General features: G+C 49.5%; 1 protein-coding gene across 1 annotated transcript; it reads left to right on the forward strand.

The window, feature by feature from the left end:
- Positions 1-1,969: 1,969 nt before the first annotated feature.
- LOC120298617 (kielin/chordin-like protein) lies at positions 1,970-26,442 on the forward strand (the record flags this gene model as incomplete). The annotated part of the gene is made up of 15 exons (XM_039322573.1): positions 1,970-2,109; positions 6,181-6,737; positions 8,790-8,862; positions 11,999-12,267; positions 13,845-14,028; positions 15,463-15,545; positions 16,303-16,396; positions 17,755-17,834; positions 17,915-18,008; positions 20,375-20,460; positions 21,056-21,149; positions 22,284-22,436; positions 23,726-23,832; positions 25,340-25,433; positions 26,242-26,442. Coding segments are annotated over exons 1-15 (2,293 nt in total), but the record flags the coding sequence as incomplete, so codon positions are not given.
- Between the last annotated feature and the right edge of the window lie 329 nt (positions 26,443-26,771).

A 26,771-nucleotide genomic window follows, 5' to 3' on the forward strand; every position in this document is an offset into this window, starting at 1 on the left:
AATCCAGATCACGTTAAGGTTTAATACCACTCTTCAATGCCTTGGTAAGGCCACACCTGGAATACTGCATTCAGTTTTGGTCACCACGATGTAAAAAAGATGTTGAGACTCTAGAAAGAGTGCAGAGAGGAGCAACAAAGAAATGTTAGGGGACTGGGGGATAAAACATATAAGGAACGGTTGCTAGAATTGGGTATGTCTAGTTTAACGAAGAGAAGGACAAGGGGGGACATGATAGCAGTATTCCAATATCTCCCATAAAGAAGAGGGAATCAAGCTATTCTCCAACGCACCTGAAGGCAGGACAAGAAGCAAAGGGTGGAAACTAATCAAGGAGAGAAGCAACCTAGAACTAAGGAGAAACTTCCTGACAGTGAGGACAATTCATCAGTGGAACAACCTGCCTCCAGAAGCAGTAAATGCTCCAACACTGGAAGTTTTTAAGAAGAGACTGGACAGCCATTTGTCCGAAATGGTGTAGAGTTTCCTGCCTGAGCAGGGATTGGACTAGATGACCTCCAAGGTCCCTTCCAACTTTACTATTATTACTATTACTTTACTACTATTACTACTTCCAAGGTCCCTTCCAGCTCTATTCTTATTCTGATCCTGGAATTCCGTGCCTGCTGGATGCTACTCAGCTCCATTGCTGGGCCATGCCTGCGTTGCAGAGACGTAATTGTGTTTCCTTAACCCATTGTGGAGTTTTGTGTGCATTGTGGGACGTCTCCGTGGCTTCTGTTTCAACTGCCTCGGAAGAGACGTCACATGGACGCCACATTAGTCTCGAGACAAATCCCCTAGCTGGACCTTTTGGCTCCAATGAAACCGTAAACCTCCCCCCCCCCAGAGCTGGTCTTTGAAAGGGGGGGTCTTCACTTAAAACCCCAAAGACATTTCCACTTCCTTTGGACAAAAAAAAAAAAATTGCAAGGAAATCAGATTAGGTTGAGACAGACCAGCTGGCCCCCTTCATGCTTCACCAGGCTCCTTCCAGCGAAAGATGCCTCTGAAATTCTGGAAGAGGATTCCAAAGATCTGGAGAACCTTCAGTCCTGCCTCCAACACAGACCAGGAGAAGACCTTTGTGGGAATTCTGGCCTTACATGAGGTCTCAAGTTGAGCAATACCTGTACTTAGGTTTTGCACGATACACAACTCCGTCAAGTGTGCATTTTTGTGCAACCTACAACGGGGCTCCTCTCCGTCAGGGAGGGGCCAAGACTATCCTGTGTTTGCCTAGAATAGATTTTTTATTTTATTTTTTTAAAACATTTTCTGGTATTCTGCAAAACATCTGGTTTTAATTGACCCTTGGGCCACGCAGCTGCCCCCTCGCCAAGGGCCTTGCCGCGGTTCGGCCAGCAGGTGGCGCCAAAGCCTTTCTTTCGCCTGCCTCTTCTAACCCTCCGCGCCTCCCTCGCCAGGTGAGGACAGGTGAAGGCTTCACCTGCAGGACAGGTGGCGGCGGCAGCAGCCGACGGAAGGGCGGGGTCTGCCTCCCCAGGGGGCTGCGGGGAACGGACCTCCCCCACTTTCCCCCTCCGGGGTTCAACCGCGCCCCCGACCTCCCCTTTGGCCGAAGTGGGGTCCGAGAGAGCGTAGGAAGACCCCCCCCAAAAGGGGTGTCGGGGCGCTCCGTCAAGCAAATGGGGCGGGAGGGGGGGCTACCTGGCAGAGGGAGGGGCGGCGAGGTTGCAAAGACCCGCGCCCCTCCCTTCGCTCAGGGAAAGAGCCCCCCCCCGTGCCTGCTTATGGGGAGGGGGATCCCGGCGTGGGGCAGGTGGGCACGAGCCAGTCCCCGTTCGAGGCCCCCGTCCGCGCCCGTCCCCCGCGATCCGCCCCGGGACTTCGCTCCGCCCGCCCGCCCGCCCGGCCTCGCATCCGGGGGGGGGGCCGGCGGGCTGTCCCTCCGAGACCGCCCCCCGCCCACCCGTCCGGTCCGGCGGAGGGCAGAGCGGAGCGGGCATCCCCGGGTGGGCGTCATGCGGGGCTGCTGGCAGCTGTGGGCGCTGCCCTGGGCGGCGCTGGCCCTGCAGGGACCCTCCTGGACGGGCGCCGGGACCCCCGAGGGCACCGGGTCGGCGCGCCGGGACTTCGAGGACGACGGTGAGCGCCGGGGCTTCGGGGGGGCTGGCGGGCACCAGCTGCAAGCGGGGACTGCTGGCAGGGGAGGGCAGCAACCCCCCCCCGGGTGGGTTTCCACGATGCGTGCAGCCCACCCGCTGCCTCGACGTCGGGTTGGGGTGGTTCGCGTGCAGCTTGAGCCGCTGGGAAGGGGGCTTCGTGGTGGGGAGGGGGGAGCGGGGAAGGGAAGAGCCAGGGCTTTCAGGTACACTGTCCCTGGCTTTGGAGGCTCTGCTGGTCCGTTCCCAAAGGGAGGGTGAGACAGCCATTTGTTTCCTGCCTGAGCAGGGGGTTGGACTAGATGACCTCCAAGGTCCCTTCCAACATTATTATTGTTATTGTTGTTATTATTATTACTATTATCCTTGTAAAATCCGGAAGGTCTGTGGAGCTTCTCCAGATAGTTCCTGGTTGTCCCGAAGGTGGTTTTTTCCAGGAGGCAACTGGATTTTCTTTGTTTTTCCCTTTAAAGAGGTTTCGCTCCTCATCCCGAGAAGCTTCTTCAGCTTCCACTATCCAGTCAGAGCCGAAGAAGCTCCTCGGATGAGGAGCGAAACGTCTTCAAAGGAAAAAAAAAAGGAAGTCCAGTTGCCTTCTGGAAAAAGCACCTTCGGGACGGGGATCAGGAGAGTCCGCGACCCGATCTGTGGCTTGCCAAGGGGTCCACTTTGGGCAGCTTGCAAGGTCTTGTCCTTGGCAACATCCAAGGTCCCTTGAGGTCATCCAGCCGAGCCCCGCATAGCAAAGGAAGCTCCTATCAAACTACAGGCTTAGGAGCGCAACTGAGGCTAAAATTTCTGTCGCTGGGCAAGACCTGTTAAATGAGTTTTGCCCCATTTTGCGCCCTTCCTTGCCACGGCTGTTAAGTGAATCGCCGCCATTGCTAAGTCAGTCACACGGTTGTTAAGTGAATCTGGCTTCCCCATGGACTTAGCTCGTCAGCAAAAGGATCATGTGACTCGGGGGACACTGCAACGGTCATAGATATGAGTCGGTTGGCAAGGGCCTGAATTTGGATCACGTGACCATGGGGATGCTGCAACGGTCGTAAGTGTGAAAAATGGCCGCAAGAGTGAAAACCGGTTGTAATTCCCTTTTTTTTTCAATGCTGTTGGAACTTTGATTGGCCACTAAATGAAGGATTGTAAGTTGAGCGCTCCTGGTAACCTAAGTGCCCCTGCCAGTGAAAGCAAAGATATATTACGTCTACAAGCACTCCCACCATCTACTAAGAGGAACATTCATCCAATTGAGCAATAAGGCAAACTGAACCAAGTTGTAGATTTATTTTTCATGGCCAAACCATGTTGACTTTTGCTTCTTAGGACTTTCCCTGTGTGTGCTAACACACTGGCCTCTTGACAATTTGCTGAAAATCACTCCCAGCTGTTGATGCCCCATCTTCCTGGATATCCGGGTGGCAGACAGCAACAATATTTGCTCTCCTCCAGGCAGCTGGAACTTGACTAGGGTTTTCTCCAAAACGGCACGAGAGTTTTCATCCAGCAAGTTTTTTATGAAATTTTGAGGTGCGATTTCATCATTCAAAATGAAACCCGCTCTTTAAATAAATCTCATTTAATGCTGCCCAGTCACCCTGCCTTCCACAGTCTCCAGTTTTGTGTTGGAAGAGGAGGAGACAGAACGAAAACGCTTCTGCCTTTTCTTTGCTCGCTGATCCGCAGGGTCCCTTTTGTTGCCTTTTATTTTTATTTATTTATTTTTTATTGAAGTTTTTATTAAGTACAAAGGAAGAAAAAGGATTAAAAACATTGAACATGGTAAATCGTCTTTGACTGACATCTCAGTCCATATTGTACATTAATTACATATAATATATCTATATACAACTATACATTTCTGGTCTCTTGTCAACTTTTTTTTTAAAATTAGCATTCTTCACCCAAATGAAGGGGGTGTTTTGGATTTTTTTTAAAGATAATTTTATTGATTTTCTAGTTTTATATTTAAATATTTGAAAAGCAACGTGGTGGCTGAGTTGATCAAAAATTCAAATGAAGGTTTTAGCAGTCAGGCCTTACCATGAGAATAGCCTAAAAAATCTACCTCTTTGGGCACGTTTTGGGCACCAGGGACCGGTTCTGCGGACAGAGGTTTTTCTACGGACCGGAGAGTGTGTGGTTTTGCGTGCTGCCTGCATCCCGCGGATGGGGCTTTGCTTGTTTGTTGCTGACACTATCCCCCTGCGATGGATAGTGGCTTTGGCACTGAGCTGCTGGCTGGGAGGAATTGGCTGCTAGTTGGCTGCTGTGGCGTCTTCTTTGCCTTAGCAAAATCCTAAATATAGGTACTCCTCGCTTTATGACCGGTCACTAAGTGAGGACTAAGTCGTAAGTTGACGACTACCTGTATCTGGGATTTTGCAATGGCAGAGAGGAGACCCCGTCGCTGATTGAAGTTCTAACGAGCCTATCTAGGGGTACTATTAACCCAGATTTGAAGTCCTGGTGGCCACCCCCACACGGTCGTGTGACCCAAATTCAATCCTTAGCAACCAGGCTGCATTTACGGCCATTTGCGGTGTCCCTCAGTCACGTGACCTCATTTTATATGAATTTTTTCCCTCCAAGTGCTACATTTACTTCTGTTTTTTGGTGAAAAGGCATCTTCCAGGAACCACGGTTTGGCTTAATGACCGTGGGTGTTGGCCTAATGACTGCCACAGAAATGTGATAAAATTGGCTCTGTTGTGTCACTTTTGTGTGAGTTTGTAAAATGGGGCAAAATTCATTTAACGACTGTCAAGCTCCATTGTGGTTGTACGTCGAGGATCATCTTGTCATGAAAGTTCCTCCCCCACCCCCAAGAATAAGAAACCTACCCCACCCATCCCCCTTTGCTGTTTTGCAGAGTTTTAATGAGTTCCATGCCCCAACAAGTTTTAAGGCTTGCTTTTAGCTCATTTTTTTTTTAATCCTTGTGGCTCTGCTTTACCCATTATTTCTCAGGTGTTATCCCTGCAAACTCCCTTCCCTTAAGAAACCACCTTAGTTCAGTATGGAGACAACCTGGAAGATTGGCCCAGTTGTGCTTTCCAAGCCCAGGTGTGAGATACGAGACCTGCAGGATCCTTGTCTGATCTTCGTGCTTTCCTTCTGCGTCTTAGCTTGTGTACTTGCTGTGTAGAATGTGTCCGTGGGAACATTTATCAACCCTCCCATTGGAGTCAAACCAAGAGAAGGGAACTTTGCATCCCAGGGTTGGTCTGTGGGGTCCCTGGTGCTCTCTGAGCCGGGTGGTTTTCTTGCAGACATTTTGTGACCCAGCTAGGGAACATCATCAGGGCTAGAAGATAGTGCGGTTTGTGGAGAGGAGGAGGAGAAGAAGGAGGAGGAGTAACATGGGGTCCTTGGTGCACTCTGAGCCTGGTTGTTTCCTTGCAGACATTTCATGACCCAACTAGGTAACATTATCAGGGCTAGAAGGGAGTGGGGTTTGTGAAGAGGAAGGAGGAGGAGGCGGGTGGGGTCCTTGCTGCTCTCTGAGCTTGCTTGGTCTTGCAGGCGATTCATGGCCCAACTAGGTAACATCAGCAGAGTTAATCTGGAGTTTGCTCTCTGTTTCTATTCTAGTGGCTCACCCTGTCAGTGTTGCTGGGAGTATCCTTGATGCTTCCTCAATTAGAGCATTGTTTACTCGACGTCTAAAGCCAACCAGCAAAGCGAGGTTTTAACCCCCTTCAGAAGGCCAAAAGCCTTGGAGCAGTGCTGGGGGGGGAGAGTGTTCCAAAGGGCTGGGGCCACTGCAGAAAAGGCTCTTCTCCTTGACCCCACCCGCCAGACTTCCTTAACAGACCGCGTCCGTACCAGGCCTCTTGCGTTGGCCGCAAGTGGGACAGGCTGATCCCATTGGGGTGAGATGGCTCCTCAATACCCCTATTATGCCCAAGCAAGTGCCACAGGGCCGCCTGCAAACTTCCCAGGGGCTAAACCCCCACCCACCCCAAATTCTCGCCTGGTTCTTCTGGGCTTCCAGCACTGGGACTTGTGTAGACGCGACACGGCCACTAACCACCCTGCTCTCCCTTCACAGTCCTTGACCTGCTGGAGGCGCTCAACATCAGCCGCTCGGTGCCAGGCGTCAGCAAGACCCAGGGTCCCGATCCGGGCATCCCGGCTTGGAAGTTCCGCCGACGGGTGCCCGTCCTGACTCTGCCCTGGGATTACTCCGTCTACCTACTGTCCACGGTGCAAGCCGCCCTCGGCTTCCACTTCGTGGCCCGCCAGAACCCCGGATCGGAGGGGACGCTCATCTCCCTGGCCTCCCCGGCAGCCTCCAAGCGGGACGGGCAGCCCCTCCTGCAGCTGGCATCCAGCACCCAGGCGGACCAGTTACGGCTGGCGTACCGGGCAGTGCATAACATGGAGCCGGCCTCGCTGGTCTTCCCCGGAAGCACCCCGTTTGCCCACGGCCGCTGGGCGCAGCTGGCCCTGAACCTGGAGCCACGGCGCATCTCCCTCTACGTGGACTGCCAAGAGCCCTTCATTTTTGAGAACCGCCGTGGGGAGGAGCTACTCAGCCTCCTCTTGCCCCTCGACCTGCAGATCACCTTTGCCAGTTTGGCCGGAGACGAATCCAGCAAGTTCCTGGTAAGTCCAGCCAAGGGGCAGTTAGCTGTGACCTGCATCCAGAACGTTGCCAAGCCCACTTTGGTGCTTAACCCTGAACCCCAATCCTCCGTCAGTTTAACGAGGCCAGTTGGGGTTCCTTCATGCCGCGGACAAGGCTTGCTTAATGCCAGTTTCCTTTCTGTGGTTTGGGCAGAATTTATACATTTTTATAGCTGTGTTAGAAATACAGGAAGCCTTCCATTTATGACCACAGTTGAGGCTGAGATTTCGGTTGCTAAACGAGACATTTGTTCAGCGGGTTTTGCCCCACTTTACAATCTTTCTTGCTACAGCTGTTAAGCAAATCACTGCAGTTGTTCAGTTAGTAACCCTGTTGTTAAGTGAATCTGGCTTCCCCCATGGACTTCGCTTGTCAAAAGATCGCAAAAGGGGCTCACGTGGTCCCTGGACACTACAACTGTCATAAATATGAGTCAGTTGCCAGCCTCTGAATTGTGATCCCATAACTATGAGGATGTTGCAAAGGTCAGAACTGTGAAAAACGGTCATCAGTCACATTTTTCAGTGCCATCGTAACTTTGAACAGTCACTACTAAACAAACTGTTGTAAATCAAAGACTATCTGTACTACATAGAGAATTATATGTTAGCAGACCCGGCTCTGCAAAGTTACTGACTAACAGACTCTGAAATCCTTTAAACTTACTCAAATATAGGAATTAATTAAACACTTATTTCACATTGTAAACAGGCCCAAGCAAAGACACAAAATGCAATCAACACAATGTAAACATAATTATAATGCTCACAGTTCAAACGAAGAAGAGACCCCATACACATCACTTGATTTAATTAAGCCCTTCTCCAGGTCCACACATACACATACGCATGACCCTCACGTGTCACCCTAGAACCAGCACGTACACATACCCACGCCCTTCAAGACCCCACACCAAGGATGCGCACACTTATAGAACAGCCGTTCCGTGCTTCTTCTTCCCTGTAGCTATCCCCGTGGGCGAATCACCTTGCTTTTCGGAATAAATAATCTTCCTTTCCTTGCAGCTGCATGGATTTAATTTTGATTTCTTTAACTTCAGTTGGAACCCCGTATTATTCTTCGGACAGTGGCTTAGCCAGTCTATCAGAGGGGGGCTCTCTAAGCTGTGAACCCTGGTGGAATTTTTGCGTTAGCAAAACACCCATGTTTTTAAAGGTCATTTTGGAAATTTATTTTTTAGCCAGGGAAGTAATCCAAGGAGATGAGAAATGGCGGCCAACCTGCAGACATTCAAAAAAAAGGGACAAGACAGTTATTTGGGGGATGGATGGAGGGAGGGAGGGGCTAAGGGTTTCAAGGACCTCTTGCAAGTTAAGTTGGGAGAAAGCTGTGCATCAAGAGTGGTGTAGAGCGTTATGGATATTGCTAAGGATAGGACTGGCATTGCCCTTTCCTCGCTATACACCTCTCCATGTTTGTTAGTTTGTCTGTTATTTATTCATTTGTTATTTATCCATCCATCCATCATCTATCTATCTATCCATCCATCCATCCATCCATCCATCCATCCATCCATCCATCTATCTATCTATCTATCTATCTATCTATCTATCTATCTATCTATCTATCTATCTATCCATTTATTTACACAAATATATCTCATCCTTCTTCCTCCTCCTACTTTCCCCACAACAATAACTCTTTGTGGTGGGCTGGGCTGTGAGATAGTGAGTGGCCCAAGATCACCCAGCCAGTTTTCGTGCCTAAGCTGGGACTAGAACTCCCCGTCTCCCGGTGATTGGCCCAAAATCACCCAGTTGGCTTTCATGCCTAAGGCGGGACTAGAACTCCCCGTCTCCCGGTGATTGGTTCAAAGTCAGCCAGTTGGCTTTCATGCCTAAGCTGGGACTAGAACTCACCGTCTCCCAGTGATTGGCCCAAAGTCACCCAGTTGGCTTTCATGCCTAAGGCGGGACTAGAACTCCCCGTCTCCCGCTTTTTGTAGCTTTATGTCTTAACCATTAGACATTTGTGACTTTGATGGATTTTTTATTTTATTTTTTTTGCAGGGCTCCTGGCAGACGGCCGAGATCTCCCCCCATGGCTTCCCCCACCGCCCCTGGCACTGTGAGAACCTGCTGGGTAAGCGTCTCCAACCGAATTGCAGGTGGGGCTGTGTGTGTGTGTGTGTGTGTGAGAGAGAGAGAGAGAGAGAGAGAGAGAGAGAGAGAGAGAGAGAGAGAGAGAGAGAGAGAGAGAGAGAGAGAAGTTTGTAGCACTGCTGTGGTTCAGCAAGATCTTTTTTCCCCTGCAACCCGCTGACCTAGAACTGGGGGGGGGTCCTCCAGGAGGGACCAAGTCCGAGGGGGCAGCTGAGAGGCCAGGATCAAAGGGATCCCAGCAGTGGGAAACTTTTTCTTCCCTCCAGCCCCCCCCCGCGACATCTGTGCTGTGGGCCAGATGTTCCCGTCCAGGGCGGCTAAGAGCCGTGGGCCTTGGCTGGGCTCCAGCCAGACAGGAGGCAACAGCTGCAGAGAGGCAGGCTGGAGCCCCGCAGGTGCCCGGGTGGCCCAGCGCCACGGAGGGCAGGAGGAGGAGGAGGAAGGGAGCCCCCTGGAAGGGGCAGGCCAACTGGCTGGCCCAGGTCTGAGCCAAATTGGAGAGGTTTCTCTGCAGGTGGACTGGATGTCGATAGGAGATCCATCATTCTGGCAAGCAGCAGGTGTGTGTCTCTCTCTTGGCTTCACACTCCTGTGGCCTGGCAACTGTGTCCTGGGCTTCCTGCATTGGCTCTGCCTCCTCCTTCCTCCTCATCCCTCCATCCTCCATTCTCCTTCTCCTTTCTTCCTTTTCCCTTCCCTTTCCTCTCCCCCTTCTCCTCTATCCCTTCTCCTTTTCTTTTTCCTCCTCCTCCTCTATCCCGTTCTCCTTCTTCCTTTTCCCTTTCCCCTTTTTTCCTCCCTCCCTTCTTTCTTCTACTCTTTCTCCATCCCTTCTCCCTCTCTTTCTCCTCCTCCTCCTTCTCCTCCTCCTCCCTTCTAGCACTGATGAGGTTTCCTAGTTGGGTCATGAAACGTCTGCAAGAAAACCACCGAGCTTGGAGAGCACCAGGGACCCCACAGTCCTCCTTCCTTCCTTCCTTCCTTCCTTCCTTCCTTCCTTCCTTCCTTCCTTCCTTCCTTCCTTCCTTCCTTCCTTCCTTCCTTCCTTCCTTCCTTTCCACTCCTTTCAAGCACTGATGACGTTACCTAGTTGGGTCATGAAACGTCTGCAAGAAAGCCACCCAGCTCAGAGAGCACCCAGGACCCTGGGGTCATTCTCCTCCTCCTCCTCCTCCTCCTCCTCCTCCTCCTCCTCCTCCTCCTCCTCCTCCTCCTCCTCCTCCTCCTCCTCCTTCTTCTTCTCTCCCTTTTCTCAGCCCTTCCCACAAAGAAAGAGCTGGCTAGGAAGCGTGCTCTTTCTGCTAATGGCCCAGGTGGGAGGGTGGAGGTGTGGGGAGGGGTCTCTGAGAAGTGGCCAGACTCCAAGCAGCCCAGGCCTCGTGGCCAGAGCAATTCCTCCCCGTCTCTCGGCCACCACCGAGTATGAGCCTCGAAGGCTGCATCTTCTGGTGGAGATCCAGGAGGCGAGCTGGAAAGAAACAGAACAAGGCACCCAGAAGAAATCGGGCACACGAACAACTTTCGCACAAGGGATCCCTTTGTTCTGGTTTGCATAATTTGGCCTGGTTCTGTTTCGGTCAATTAGATTCAGATGGCGCAAAGGCCGCGTCTGGGGGAAGCAGCCGTGGGGTGTCTTGGCTGCACATCGCTGGACATCCAGCTTAGCTATTCTGTCTGACTTCTGTCAAGTACAAATGTGCAAATACATATTTTTCCATCAGACAGAGAGCACACTTCCTCCATCTGTTTTTCAGGAAGTTGGTTTTAACCACACAAGAGCCAGTTTGGTGTGGGGATTAGCGCTGGTTTAGAAAGCAGGAGGCTCCGAGTTCTAGTCCCACCTTATGCATAAAAATTGGCTGGGTGGCTTTGGGCCAATCACCAGGAGACTGTGAGTTCTAGTTCTTAGATATGAAAGCCAGCTGAGTGACTTTGGGCCGATCACCAGGAGACGTTGAGTTCTAGTTCCATTTACACATGAAAGCCAGCTGAGTACCTTTGGGCCAATCACCAGGAGATGGTGAGTTCTAGTTCCACTTAGACATGAAAGCCAGCTGAGTACCTTTGGGCCAATCACCAGGAGACTGTGAGATCTACTTCCACTTAGAGATGAAGGCCAGCTGAGTAACTTTGGGCCTATCACCAGGAGACGGTGAGTTCTAGTTCCACTTAGACATGAAAGCCAGCTGAGTAACTTTGGGCCAATCACCAGGAGACAGTGAGTTCTAGTTCCACTTAGAAATGAAGGCCAGCTGAGTACCTTTGGGCCAATCACCAGGAGACTGTGAGATCTAGTTCCACTTAGAGATGAAGGCCAGCTGAGTAACTTTGGGCCTATCACCAGGAGAGGGTGAGTTCTAGTTCCATTTATACATGAAAGCCAGCTGAGTACCTTTGGGCCAATCACCAGGAGACGGTGAGTTCTAGTTCCACTTAGAGATGAAGGCCAGCTGAGTACCTTTGGGCCTATCACCAGGAGACGGTGAGTTCTAGTTCCACTTAGACATGAAAGCCAGCTGAGTAACTTTGGGCCAATCACCAGGAGACAGTGAGTTCTAGTTCCACTTAGACATGAAAGCCAGCTGAGTACCTTTGGGCCAATCACCAGGAGATGGTGAGTTCTAGTTCCACTTAGAGATGAAGGCCAGCTGAGTAACTTTGGGCCAATCACCAGGAGACGGTGAGTTCTAGTTCCACTTAGACATAAAAGCCAGCTGAGTAACGGTCGCAATGTCCTGGGATCACAGGCGACTTTTTGACAAGCAAAGTCCACGGGGAAACCAGATTCACTTAACAACGTGCTCCTCACTGAATTGCAGTGATTCACTTAACGACTGTGACCAGAAAGGTCGTAAAATGGGGTAAAATTAAAACTGTCTCACTTAGCAATGGAGATTTTGGGCTTAGCTGTGGTTGTAAGTTGCAGGCTACCGGTACATTACACACTGCATATCTTCAGGTGATGCTTGACCTTCATTGGCCTGGGTCTGCTGAAAGGAGGAGGTGTCCCAATAATCCCCCCATTTATGGGCCCAGGAAAGGAGGGTCGGAGACCCCCGGAAATTCTTCCTCGCCCGTCCCAGGTCGTCCTGACCTCTTGTGTTGCTGACCCACAGAGCTGGACCTGTTCTCTCTGCCCTACGGTCTGTCTGAGAACCAGCATCTTGATCACCCAGAGGAACCTTCTCTGGAACTGGATTCCTTGCCACCCTTTGAGCCGTCGGCCCTGGCAGAAACCCACCACTACCAACAAGAGCCCAGCCAAGCAGAATTGCCACCCCTGGGATCCGCGAGGTCTGGTGTGGCCAGCCTGGAAGACCGGATGCAGAGGCTGGAGGAGCAGGTGGAGGGACTGGGAACCATGCTGGATATGGTGAAGGAGCAGGTGAGGACTGTACCAGAAAGGTTGAGTCAATTCCTTTTGAGGGTTGTCTTGGAGACAGAGCGGGCTGACGTGAAAACCAGAAGGCAGATGGGCAATCCATCCCCCTAGACCAGGGCTAGGCAACCTTGGCTCTTTTATGACTGATGGACTTCAACTCCCAGAATTCCTGAGCCAGCCATGCTGAGGGGAAAGGGAGAGGTTTCCAAGCTGCGCCATGATGGCTCAGGAATTCTGGGAGTTGAAGTCCCCGAATCATGAGGGGGCCATAGTTCCCTCATGCTGGCTGAGGGATTCTGGGAGTTGAAGTCTGCAAGTCATGAAGGAGCCATAGTTCCCCCATGCTGGCTCAGGAATTCTGGGAGTTGAAGTCCACGAGTCATGAAGGGGCCATAGTTCCCCCATGCTGGCTCAGGAATTCTGGGAGTTGAAGTCCCCCAGTCATAAAAGAGCCAAGGTTGCCTATCCCTGCTCTAGACCCAACAAGGCAGAAGAGGACTTATTTTGGCCAAGAAAAGCTTCTTCAAAAGGGGCCCTGGATTCCGTGCAATTTAGGGTTCTCACCTTGATGCTTAGTTCAGGAGGGAACAGCCCAATAGTGTGCTCACACACAATTCTTTTTTTTTTTTTAAACAAGTTATATTAGTTTTTTCATTTTACAAACCAGTGCTTAAGAATCACTGTGGTGGCAGGGCAATCAATTGTCCAAATACAAAATCATACTCGTAAAGATCAAATTAAATCATTTTTTTTAAAAAAATTCACCCCTCTCTATTCCGTCTAGTAGTATATTATATTCAAGTTAATATATTTCAGTACAACTAAGTCAATCAAAACATTCATCAATAAGATTTATCTAAATAAATCAAAATCCTCTATTAAGCTTTACTATTTCAATTGCTATATTCCATACTGGTAACATAAATACATAATTAACACTTCAACTGTCTCTCCATATCTTTTTTTTCCCCATTAACACAATCAATATTCGTTTATTAATAACATTCCTTCTTTTTTTTTTAATCAGTAACATTTCATCTAAATAAGTCCAAATCCTGTATAAAGCTTTACTATGTCAGTTACTATCTTCCATATTGTTACTCTAAATCAGTGGTTCTCAACCTGTGGGTCGGGACCCCATTTGGGGTCGAACGACCATTTCACGGGGGTCGCCAAACAACGCAGTCCGCCATTTTTTTCCCCTTTTCCTTAGCTGTGCTACTCCCTTTTATTCTATTGGCTTTTGAAAGCCAATAGAATAGACTCTCTTGAATAGAGTCTAATTCTATTGGCTTTCAAAAACCAATAGGAATTGTCCAGGCTGTCTTTGCCCTTCTGAACCCGCCAAAAGTCCCATTCTGCAAACGGTGCTGCACCAGTTGAGTAGTCCTCGACTTACGACCGGTTGAGTAGTCCTCGACTTACGACCGGTTGAGTAGTCCTCGACTTACGACCGGTTGGGGGTCGTGGCATTAAAAAGGTTGAGAACCACTGCTCTAAATACATAATTAACACTTCGGGTGTGCTGACACACAATTCTGATTCTGCCACCCTGGCTGTCTGCCACCCTTCCCCGACAGAATTCCGACCTGAGGAGCTGGCTGAAGTCCCTTGAACAATGTGAGTGCCGGCGGGTGACCTGCTTTGCAGATGGGCAGCACTACGAGGAGGGGGCTTCCTGGGACCGAGACCCCTGCACCTCCTGCGTGTGTGCGCAGGGCAAGGTCGAGTGCCAACTGCAGCCCGACCGGATGCACTGCCAGGGTGAGGAAGTGCCTGGGGTTTGAGACTCACCATGCCGGTCTCGGTGCCTTTTGGGGAATCGGCCAGGAATGTGCTGGGCATGGGATGGTGGCCCTTTTTCCATTTTAGCTCTTGCAAAGAAGAGTAGAATAGAGTAGAGTAGAGTAGAATAGAATAGAATAGAATAGAATAGAATAGAATAGAATAGAATAGAATAGAATAGAATAGAATAGAATAGAGTAATGGAATGAAGTAGAAGAATGGAATGGAATGGAATGGAATGGAATGGAATGGAACGGAACGGAACGGAAGGGAACGGAACGGAACGGAACAGAGAATGGAATGGAATAGAATGGAACGGAATTGAATGGAACGGAGCAGAGAATGGAATGGAATGGAATAGAATAGAATAGAAAATATGGAATGGAATAGAATAGAATAGAATAGAATAGAATAGAATAGAATAGAATAGAATAATGGAATGAAGTAGAAGAATAGAATAGAATAGAATAGAATAGAATAGAGTAGAGTAGAGTAGAGTAATGATTTATTGAATCAATTCATTATCATGTCAATCACTGGTTCTCATTGATTCATTGGGTCAATTGATTGATCAATTCATTTCACTGGTCAATCACTGATTATTTATTCATTCATTTTCAATCATTTATTCACTTATCACGGCAGTTATTGATTCAATGAATCAATGAGTCAAAATTGCCAAGGGTCCAAATGTTGATCATGTGACCATGGGGATGCTGCAACGGTCGTAAGTGTGAGCAGTGGTCATAAATCACTTTTTACAGTGCTGCCGTAACTTCGTACAATCACTAAATGAACTGTTGTAAGTCAATCAATCAATCAGAATAGAGCTTGAAGGGACCTTGGAGGTCATCTAGTCCAACCCCCTGCTCAGGCAGGAAACCCTAGACCATCTCAGACAAATGGCTGTCCAGTCGCTTCTTAAAAACTTCCAGTGTTGGAGCACCCACAACTTCTGGAGGCAGGTAGTTCCACTGGTTAATTGTCCTCACTGTCAGGAAATTCCTCCTTAGTTCCAGGTTGCTTCTCTCCTTGGTTAGTTTCCATCCGTTGCTTCTTGTCCTGCCTTCAGGGGCTTTGGAGAATTCTCCTCCATTGCTGCCGCTAGAAGCTTCTTCTGGGGGAGAATCTGCTTTTGGGGTGGTCCCTGGATGTGTCTGTGGGGTGGGGTGGTTCTTCTCTTCTGCAACTGGACGTTGTGGGTTTCCATAGAGGCCCGTAGATAAGATCCAGGCTGGTATATTGCTACATTACAAAGGAACCCCCACTAGCTCAGGAATGACTTGAGGAGGGGTCTTCAGTGCTCTCCCAACGGGGCTGTTTTCTTGTGGAGGGCTGTCTGCCCTGAATCCATGTTTCCACCTCTGCGTGGGCTTCTCACATCCAGTATTCCCTCTGTCCTCCATGATGCAGGTTGTGTGAACGGAACCGCCAGACACGAACACGGGGAAGAGTGGACGCCCCCCACTGACCCCTGCCTGAGGTGCAAATGTCAGGTGAGCCCCAGCAGTGTCCAGCTGTCCACCCGTGACTTTCAGGCCGTGAAGTCCCTGCAATTCCTAGCGTCACGCTTGACCCACTGCCGAGTCGAGCTGACCGGCCAGCGCTAAAAGCCAGTCGGGCATCAGGGCGAGAGACGCCAGGAAATATGAAAGACGCTAAACCACGCCATAAAACCCACAGGAGCAGAGGTGAAAAATCAGGGAAAGTCCACAGATGAGGGTCAAAAAAAGAAATCTAAGACGGTGGCGTACAAATCGTCCTCGTTTAGCGACTGCCTCGTTTAGCGGCCATTCGCAGTTACGACCGGGGTGAGAAAAAAAAATCACCTTGCAATCAGTCCTATCTCGTTTGCCGCTTTCTCGGGTCTGCACAGCCAAGGAAGGCTGACGTCAGACCAGGGGGGATCCGCTTAGTGACGTTTTCACTTAACGACCAAGTTACAGGTCCCAATTACGGTCACTAAATGTAAAAAGAGGCGGGGTTTCCGTCGCCCCACTGCAGGGTCCGTCCTGACTTTTTGGGACTGTCCTCTTGAGTCACACTGGAGTCAAGGACAGCCTCGCCTTCCGGGGAATTTTGTACGGCCATTTTTTTTTTCTGTACGGCCGATTGTGCCCGCAAGGAAGTGCCACTGGCCTCTTTAAATCTGGGGCAGGGGGGGAGCCGAACTTCTAGTAGGAATCCCCCTCCCAGAAATCCTTTTACGCCCCTCAAAGGACCCCCTTCTTCCTCCTCCCCCCTCTGCTGCAGGAGGGCAATGCCATCTGCCAACGGAGGCAGTGTGCCAGTCTGTGCCGCCACCCTGCCCGCCCTCGTCCGGGCACCTGCTGCCCCGTCTGTGACGGTGAGTCTTGGTGTGGGGAGGGGCTCTGGACTGAAAGGGGAGGCACGAGGTGTCCCAGACAAACCACAATGATGTTGCTGGGCAGAAAAGGTGGGCTTGGCGTCCCAGACAAACCACAATGACATCATCGGGCAGAAAGGGGTCTAAGCATCCTAGACAAACCATGATGGTGTCATTGAGCAGAAAGGAGAGCTAAGCTTCCCAGATAAACGATAATGACACCATTGGGCAGAAAGGGGGTCTGGGCATCCCAGACAAACCACGATGGGCATCCCAGACAAACCACGATGACTTAATTGGGCAAGCATCACAGATAAACCAAAAGTCAAGATGGTGTCATATTTATGCAATGGAAGCCTTAAATCTTTTTTTTTTTTTTACAAGTGTGGTGTAGGTCACCACGATGTAAAAAAGATGCTGAGACTCTAGAAAGAGTACAGAGAACAGCAGCGAAGATGATTAGGGGATTGGGAGGCTAAAGCATACAAGGAACGGTTGCTGGAATTGGGTATGTCTAGTTTAACGAAGAGAAGGACGAGGGGTGATAGGATAGCAGTCTTCCAGTATCTCAGGGGCTGTCCCAAAGAAGAGGGAGTCAAGCTGTTCTCCAAAGCCCCTGAAGGCAGGACAAGAAGCAACAGATGGAAACTCATCAAGGAGAGAAGCAATCTGGAATTAAGGAGAAACTTCCTGACAGTGAGGACAATTAACCAGTGGAACAACCTGCCTCCAGAAGCGGTGAATGCTCCAACACTGGAAGTTTTTAAGAAGAAAATGGACAGCCATTTGTCAGAAATTGTATAGGGTTTCCTGCCTGAGCAGGGGGTTGGACTAGACGACCTCCAAGCTCCCTTCCAACATTATTATTATTATAAATTTAGGGTGCCCTTTGAAAGGATTCAGGGCTTTGAACCACTGCCATCTTGATTCCCTCAACCATGTGCCTCATCCTTGGGGGGGGGAGGGTTGATTAAGTTACAGGATAATAGAATGAGTCAGAAGGGACCTTGGAGGTCTTCTAGTCCAACAGCTTCTGGAGGCAAACAGTTCCACTGGTTAATTGTCCTCGCTGTCAGGAAATGCCTCCTTAGTTCTAGGTTGCTTCTCTCTGGATATTTGCTGGACCAGGTCCAGAATATTCTGGAGCTGGTCCAGCAAATCCCCTTATCCTCTCATCTCCATCACCGAGAGAGAAAGCAGAGACTACAAACCCCATCGTCCCCCAACAATGGGAGGCCTCCCTCCCAGTGGGGCCAAATTGGCCAACTCAGCTCTGCTGCCCCCTGCTGGTGGTTTTCAGAGGAGCCCGGCCAACCTTCCAGGGCAGACATTTGGAGTCCGTGTGTCGCCCCCTGCAGGCTGCCTTTGGGAAGGACGCGAGTACCGCAGTGGCGATGCCGTGCAGTCCCAAGACCGCTGCAAACACTGCCGGTGTGGGGTGAGTCTGCTGGCTGGGGGGGGGGGCTGGGTCTGTCCTGGGGGGCACAGACACCTCCAGTGATCTGCTTGCCCCCACAGGCTGGTGAGGTCTCCTGCCGGCAGGTGAGCTGCCCACCTGCCCTCTGCAGCCATCCAGGCAAGCACCCAGAGCAGTGTTGCCCCACCTGCGACGGTAGGTTGCTCCCTCTCTCATTGTCCCCCCCCCGTGCCAGGTTTCCCATCCTTCCCCCCCCCCCCAGGGATCTCCACTTAGTGACCAGCTTCCTTGCAGAGCGAGAGCGGCTGAGCCACACGGCGGGCGACAGTTTTTTCCGCGGGAAGTTTAAACTTTTCCCCAAATGTATTCGGCCTGAATATCTCAACGTCGGCTGAGTGTGGAAAATAAAGCCGCCACGTCAGGAAGAGTCTATCTTAGCCAGCGTTCTGAAGGGAAAAGCAAAACTCGATCTGATTTTATCTTACTCAGGAGACGTTGCGAGAATGTAAAAAGTAAAAGAGAAGGACAAGGGGGGACATGATAGCAGTATTCCAATATCTCAGGGGCTGCCATAAAGAAGAGGGAATTAAGCTATTTTCCAAAGCACCTGAAGGCAGGACAAGAAGCAACGGGTGGAAACTAATCAAGGAGAGAAGCAACCTAGAACTAAGGAGAAACTTCCTGACCGTGAGAACAATTAATCAGTGGAACAGCTTGCCTCCAGAAGCAGTAAATGCTCCAACACTGGAAGTTTTTAAGAAGAGAATGGACAGCCATTTGTCCGAAATGGTGTAGGGTTTCCTGCCCGAGCAGGGGGTTGGACTAGATGACCTCCAAGGTCCCTTCCAACTTTACTACTATTATTATTATAAATAGAAGGGGCCGTGCGGACATTAATGGGCACACTGTACCTTATCAGACCGAAAGAGCTTCTCCACTAGTCCTCCAGTTACGACCACAATGGAGCCCAACATTTTCATTGCTAAGCAAGACAGTCGTTCGTCGAGTTTTCGCCCCATTTTACAACCTTCCCGGCCACGGTTGTTACGTAAATCGCTGCGATTTTTAAGTCAGTCCCACGGTTGTTAAGTTGCTTCTCCAAAGGTCGCAAAAGGGAGTCATGTGATCCCGGGGAACTGCAATCGTCATAAATAGGAGCCGATTAGTAACATGGTTGTTAAGTGAATCTGGCTCCCCCCCTTGACTTTGCTTGTCAGGAGGTCACAAAAGGGGATTGCGTGATTCCAGGACGCTGCGACCGTCATAAATACGAGTCAATTGCCAAGTGCCTGAACTTTGATCACATGACCCTGGGGCAGGAGTAGGCAACCTTGGCTCTTTTATGACTCGTGGACTTCAACTCCCAGAATTCCTGAGCCAGCCATGCTGAGGGGAAAGGGGGAGGTTTCCATGCTTAGCCATGCTGACTCAGGAATTCTGGGAGTTGAAGTCCACGAGTCATGAGGGGGCCATAGTTCCCTCATGCTGACTCAGGAATTCTGGGAGTTGAAGTCCACCAGTCATAAAAGAGCCAAGGTTGCCTATCCCTGCCCTGGGGGATGCTGCAGCGGTCGTAAGTGTGAAAAATGGTCATAAGTCCCTTTTTTCAGTGCCGTTGAAACTTTGGTCACTAAATGAACTATTTGAAGTCGAGGGCCACACGTATCTATCGGAGAGCTAAATCATCCTTCAGTTAGTGACCGTTCAAAGTGACGACAAAACTCCTTGGGCTATGTATCACCTGGATTCAACGTGCCAATAGGCAGATTCCCCACCTCCACCCCACCGTCAACGTGATCGCATTTTATAATTTTCCATGTATACCCACGTACATTGGAACTCATGTCCATCAGCTACTTTCTGTTCCTCTTTTCCCACGCTTACAATACTCCAAATATACGTAGAACGGCTTACTTTGCAATTTCATCTTGCACAAAGCTCAGCAGATTGCAAATAATACGTCCGTATTGTGAAACAATATAAAGATCAAGTTAAAGCTGTAGATCACTACTGTGATTTACATATTATATGAGGAGGGGGCTATATTTTCATCTCCCACAGGGGGATCAGCAACCACCCCCGATTTACATTCTTATGGCCACAATTTATGGCAGGTTTCTCTCTCTCTCTCTCTCTCTCTCTCACACACACACACACACACACACACACACACACACACCGAAACTGACATTCAGTTCTAGTTTTGGGCCAAAACTCCCCCTAGCAAAAAAACAAAACAAAAACCAGTCCATTTAACACACTATCACAAATAAAGGTCTTAAAATTGGATCAGCCACATGATGACTTGCTTTACGACCATCACAACTGACGGGTGTGATGGGCAGACTCGACTGAAGTCATAACCTGAAGACTATTTCTATGTAGTTTTCTTTCTGGCGGAAATCTCTCACCTGTCTCCCCGTCGCAGGTGTAGAAATGGCCCCGGGGGAGAGGTAGGAGGTATCCTAAAATTACTCCAGAGTTAAGCCAAGGAGAAAAAAATAAAGTTTGACACTCAACTTCTACGTTTCTCTTTTCCCTTCTGGAATCTTCTCTGCAAGTCTGTGAATTTGAAGGACGGTTGTACCAGGACAGAGAGACGTTCTCGCCTGCCGAGGGAGGCCCCTGCCTGCAGTGCCAGTGCTCGGTGAGTAGCCTGTGATGGGAGAACTGGTCAACTGGGCAGGGGGCCGAATCGTGAGACCGGGGGCCAGAATAACACGAGAGAATAATAAGGGACCTCGTGGTCTTCTAGTCCAACCCCCTGCTCAGGCAGGAGACCCTATAGACCATTTCAGACAAATGGTTAGCCAATTTCTCCAGAGATGGATCATCCACAACTTCTGGTGGCAAGCTGTTCCACTGGTTATAATTGTCCTCAATGCCACGAAATTCCTCCTTAGTTTCCCGGTTGCTTCTCTCCTTGATTAGTTTCCATCCATTGCTTCTTGTCCGGCCTTTCGGGGGGGCTTTGGAGAATAAGTTGACCCCTCCCCTTCTTTATTTACTACTCAGGAAGTATGGACTTCGACTCCCAGAATCCCCCAGCCAGGTGGTGAAGAATTGCAAGAATCTTTAATATAATGTTTGGCACGTTTAAGAGGGGTGGACTTCCACTCCCAGAATCCCCCAGCCAACTCGTGAATAATTGCAAGACTCTTGGCTGGCTGGGGAATTCTGGGAGTGGAAGTCCACCCCTCTTAAACTTCCTGAATTCACGTCTCTTTCTTTTCTTCGCTCAGGATGGGCATGTCCGGTGCCAGGAGGAATCCTGCCCCCCAATGCCATGTTCCCAGCCCCTCCAGGACCCCAAACGCTGCTGCCCGGTGTGCACAGGTGACCGTTGGAGAGGATCTGGGAATAGGGAACGGGCTCCTTGATCACTCTGCTATTCATTTCCTCACCTGGGCTCCACTGGCTCAGATTGGGCTGTGATGTCCTACAGCATGCAACCTGGCTCACTTGTCTGAGCCATCTCCAGGGCTTGTTGCAGAACACCTGGAATGGGCTAGTGAACCCCAAAGGCCTCCTTAATTCCTTTCGTATTCTAAGTAGGCCTTGACCGTTTGAAGTTACAATGGTACTGAAAAACGTGACTTACGACCGTTTTTCACATTTACGACCTTTGCCACATTCCCACAGTCACGTGATAAAAATTAGGACGCTTGGCAACCGGCTCACATTTATGACGGTTGCAGTGTCCCCCGGGGGTCACGTGATCCCCTTTTGCGATCTTCCAATAAGCAAAGTCAGTGGGGGAAGCCGGATTCACTTAACGACCGTGTTACTCGCTTAACAAAAGCAGCGATTCGCTTAATGACTCTGGCAAGAAAGGTCATAAAAGGGGGCAAAGTTTACTTAATGAACGTCTCGCTTAGCGATGGAAACTTTGGGTTCAGTTATGGTCCTACGTCGAGGATCACCTGTACTTTTGATTCTAGGTTAAGATTAATTCGATAGTGACCTCGAAGCGGTTTTCATTTGGGCTTAGTGTCTGTCAGGTAGCCACCATTCTGCATCATAAACCGGGATTCGTGGCTTATGCAACTGGCTGAGGTTGATTGAGGAAACTGTAGCCTGGCATTTCGTATGAGGTTGTTGCTATTCAACATGGTGAAATGTTGTAAGGAAAACAGGAGGAGTAACACATGTCGGTTGTGTTCCCCGCCTTGACTTATTTGTAAAAATAATACAGATAGTCCGCGATTTAACAATCATTCATTTAGTGACTGTTCCAAGTCCCTTTTTTTCAGCGCCGTTGCAAACTTGAAGAGTTGCTAAACCAACGTTGGTTGTAAGTCGAGGATGACCCGTATGGCATCTCGTGTGAATACAGTCCCCGGTGTCCATTCCCAAACGTTAAAACACGGGGAGCGAGGTGGTGGGAAGGGAATCCAGGTCTGTGCTTTACAGCTTGGCCAGGATGAAACCCAGTTTGACTCAACCGCTCCCTCGCCTGGCGACCGCCAGTGTGTGTTTTCGAGGGCCTGGAATTTGAAGATGGCACCGAGTGGGCGCCAGCAGGCGATCCGTGCCGAGCCTGCACCTGCCACCAGGGGGAGATGGTGTGCCGTGCTCTCCAGTGCCCCCCTGTCGCCTGTCAGCATCCAGCCCGGCTTCTCGGTGAGTGCTTTGGTGTCCCCCTCCCCCCAAAACCACAGGGCCCTCCCCTCTGAGATCCATGGCGCTGAACCCGGTTGCAGGAAGAGGTAAATAAAAAGGGGGGGTTGGCAGGGTTAAGGTGCTGGTCAATAATCAGCTTCTGGCTCTGTCATGGTCAGAAAAAAAATCAAGCTAACATTAAAGAAAACAAAGATGGGTCTAGATGGGTCTAGGCCAGGGGTAGGCCACCTTGGCTCTTTTATGACTCGTGGACTTCAACTCCCAGAATTCCTGAGCCAGCATGGCTGGCTGAGGAATTCTGGGAGTTGAAGTCCACAAGTCCTAAAAGGGCCAAGTTTGAAGACCCCTGTTCTAAGAGATCGTTCATTTTTTAAAAAAAAGAAATCTTGCACTAAATAATATTTAGACATTCTTGCATTTCGGTTTCTAAGGAACCCTCTGCTCCTCTTCTCTCCCCTGATTCGGTGCCCCCCCCGCTTTATTTATTTGCTTTATTTATTACATTTAAATGCTGCCCGTCTCGCTGTCGAAGCGACAAGTACGCTGCAGTGCTGTGTCTCGCCGTCTGGGTGGGAACGAGTGCTCAGCTGTTGGAAATTTAATTGTGGGCCAAGGGTCTCCCTTGCACCAGGGGTCTTAGCACCCCCTCTCTGCTCCTCTTCTCTCCCCTGATTCGGTGCCCCCCCCGCTTTATTTATTTGCTTTATTTATTACATTTAAATGCTGCCCGTCTCGCTGTCGAAGCGACAGGTACGCTGCAGTGCTGTGTCTCGCCGTCTGGGTGGGAACGAGTGCTCGGCTGTTGGAAATTTAAATGTGGGCCAAGGGTCTCCCTTGCACCAGGGGTCTTAGCACCCCCTCTCTGCTCCTCTTCTCTCCCCTGATTCGGTGCCCCCCCGCTTTATTTATTTGCTTTATTTATTACATTTAAATGCTGCCCGTCTCGCTGTCGAAGCGACAGGTACGCTGCAGTGCTGTGTCTCGCCGTCTGGGTGGGAACGAGTGCTCGGCTGTTGGAAATTTAAATGTGGGCCAAGGGTCTCCCTTGCACCAGGGGTCTTAGCACCCCCTCTCTGCTCCTCTTCTCTCCCCTGATTCGGTGCCCCCCCCCCGCTTTATTTATTACATTTAAATGCTGCCCGTCTCACTGTCGGAGCGACAGGTACACTGCAGTGCTGTGTATCGCCGCCTGGGTGGGAACAAGTGCTCAGCTGTTGGAAATTTAGACGTGGGCCGAGGGTCTCCCTTGTGCCAGGGGTCATAGCACCCTCCCCTCTGCCTCCTTCAAGGTTCCTGCTGCCCCCAGTGCCACCAGTGTCTCTACAACCAGCGCCTCTACAACCACGGCCAAGAATTTGCTGATCTGGACAATCCCTGCCAGAATTGCCAGTGCAAGGTGAGACCCCTCAGCTCCGACCCAGGAAAGATACCCCCAAATATTCCTGCCCTCCTTCAGTTGTCTGGCAGCCCAAATCCTTAAACCGACACCCCAAAGTCAAGCATCCTTTTGTTGGTTCCTTTGGGGGGTCTCTAATTCCTCTGCAATTGGTTCTCATGGGCATCCATGGAAGGGGAAGCATCCTGATGTTGTCGCTTAGCTGAGACGATGCAATTTGCGCGGGGCTGATCTGAATGCACCGTCCGTGTCGCTGGCATGATGACATGCATGATGCCATTAGGGTCTCCACCAGGGGACCTGCCTGCGCTGTCTTTCTGGCCCTGTTGCTCACGGCCTTGCTACATTCAGACAAAGCAACATCCAGGCTAGTGGAAGAGCAAGGGACACATTTGCACTATTATCTGGGTGGATATGAACCATGCAAAATGTTACAGAGGCTTAATTCGTTTCTATTTGGGCTGTGAATCGTCATAAGAACAGGGGTAATTTTTTCATTCCAAAAAGGTCAAAAGGACTATCATAATTTAACAATGGAATGGAATAGAGAATAGAATAGAATAAAATAGAATAGAATAGAATAGAATAGAATAGAATAGAATAGAATAGAATAGAAATTAGAATAGAATAGAATAGAAAATATAAAATAGAATAGAATAGAAAATATAAAATAGAATAGAATAGAAATTAGAATAGAATAGAATAGAATAGAATAGAAAATAGGGGATAGGATAGAAGAGAAGAGAAATTAGAAGAGAATAGAATAGAAATTAGAATAGAATAGAATAGAATAGAATAGAATAGAATAGAATAGAATAGAATAGAATAGAATAGAATAATAAAACAGAATAGAATAGAAAAATAGAATAGAATAGAATAATAAAACAGAATAGAATAGAAAAATAGAATAGAATAGAGTAGAATAGAATAATAAAACAGAATAGAATAGAAAAATAGAATAGAATAATAAAAGAATAGAATAGAAAAATAGAATAGAACAGAATAATAAAACAGAATAGAATAGAAAAAGAATAGAATAGAATAGAATAATAAAACAGAATAGAATAGAAAAATAGAATAGAACAGAATAGAATAGAATAATAAAACAGAATAGAATAGAATAGAATAATAAAACAAAATAGAATAGAATAGAATAATAAAACAGAACAGAACAGAACAGAACAGAACAGAATAGAATAGAATAGAATAGAATAGAATAGAATAGAATAGAATAGAATAGAATTCTTTACTGGCCAAGTGTGATCAGACACAGAGGGAATTTGTCTCCAGTGAAGAAGCTGGCAGTCTACATACAAACAACAAAATAATAACAATCATAATAATGATACCAATAAAAGAAGGTAGTAGAAAAGATGAGAAGGATTATAGTAAATAAAAGCATATTTATCTCCATTGGAGCTTCTCCAAGGACTCTGGATTAGATGGATGAGGAGCAGAATCAGAGGGTCCTTCGGCTCTAAACTCCCGTCCGTCTCCTCTCTTGCAGGAGGGCACCGTCCACTGCTCACCCACCGTCTGCCCACCCGTGACCTGCCCCCACCCAGAGCGGAGGCCTGGATCCTGCTGTCCTACCTGCCCAAGTGAGTAACAGGAGGGAATCGATGGGGCACCTTCCACCTCTTGCTTCATTTCTCTGGAATTCCAGATGTGGAGGAAGGAAGGAAGGAAGGAAGGAAGGAAGGAAGGAAGGGAGGGAGGGAGGGAGGGAGGGAGGGAAGGAAGGAAGGAAGGAAGGAAGGAAGGAAGGAAGGAAGTATACAAGTGCTATTGCTAAGTGGAAGGAAGGAGGGAAGGGAGGGAAGGGAGGGAGGGAGGAAGAGGAGAAGGATGAAAAGGAAGGAAGGAAGGAAGGGAAGAGGAGGGAGGGAAGGAAGGAAGGAAGGAAGGAAGGAAGGAAGGAAGGAGAGAAGAGAAGGAGGGAGGGAGGATGAGGAGAAGGAGGAAAAGGAAGGAAGGAAGGAAGGAAAGAGGGAAGGGAAGGGAAAGAGGGAGGGAGGAAGAAGAGAAGGAGGAAAAGGAAGGAAGGAAGGAAGGATGAGGGAAGAGAAGGGAAAGAGGGAGGGAGAAAGAGAAGGAAAAGGAAGGAAGGAAGGAAGGAAAGGAAGGAAGGAAGGAAGGAGAGGGAAGAAAAGGGAAGGAGAGACGGAAGAAGAGGAGGAGGAGGAACGGGAAGAAAGGAAAGTTTGCTTTTAATCATCTGTAACTTTAATCTCTTTTTATATGGATCATGGTTTTTACAGGTCTACTCCTTACTATACCGTAAACCGCCCTGAGCCATCTCAGGACTGTAATAAATCCATGCATAAAAATAATGGGAGGGGGAGTCCAACAGCGCTGTGTATGTGAGTCTCAGCACCAACTTCCCCTCCTTCCTCCCCGCCCATTTAGGCTGCCTTCACGAGAACCAGGTGGTGCCAGACGGGGAGGAAGCCCCCAACCCGCTGGATCTGTGCCAGGCCTGCGTCTGCTCCGGGGGGGAGCTGGTCTGCACCCCACGGAAGTGCCTGGCTCCCCTCTGTGCCCACCCCTTGCCGGGCTCCTGCTGCCAGAACAACTGCAATGGTAGGGTGGCTGGCAGAGTCTCCCAGGGTTGGCCCAGAAAGCTGGTTCTGCCTGACGTGCAACGCCCGATGAACCCCACGCCACAAGTGGAGATTTAATTCATCGGAGTAGAGCTGGAAGGGGCCGTGGAGGTCTTCTAGTCCAACCCCCTGCTCAAGCAGGAGAGAGCCTATACCAGCGGTTCTCCATCTGTGGGTCGGGACCCCATTTGGGGTCAAACGACCATTTCACGGGGGTCGCCAAACAACGCAGTCTGCCATTTCCCCCCCCCCCTTTTCCTTAGCTGTGCTCCTCCCTTTTATTCTATTGGCTTTTGAAAGCCAATAGAATAGACTCTCTTGAATAGAGTCTAATTC

Source organism: Crotalus tigris, unplaced genomic scaffold, assembly GCF_016545835.1.
Source record: "Crotalus tigris isolate CLP2741 ecotype Arizona unplaced genomic scaffold, ASM1654583v1 scf7180000017609.85432, whole genome shotgun sequence".
In the NCBI taxonomy this organism is placed as follows: Eukaryota; Metazoa; Chordata; class Lepidosauria; order Squamata; family Viperidae; genus Crotalus; species Crotalus tigris.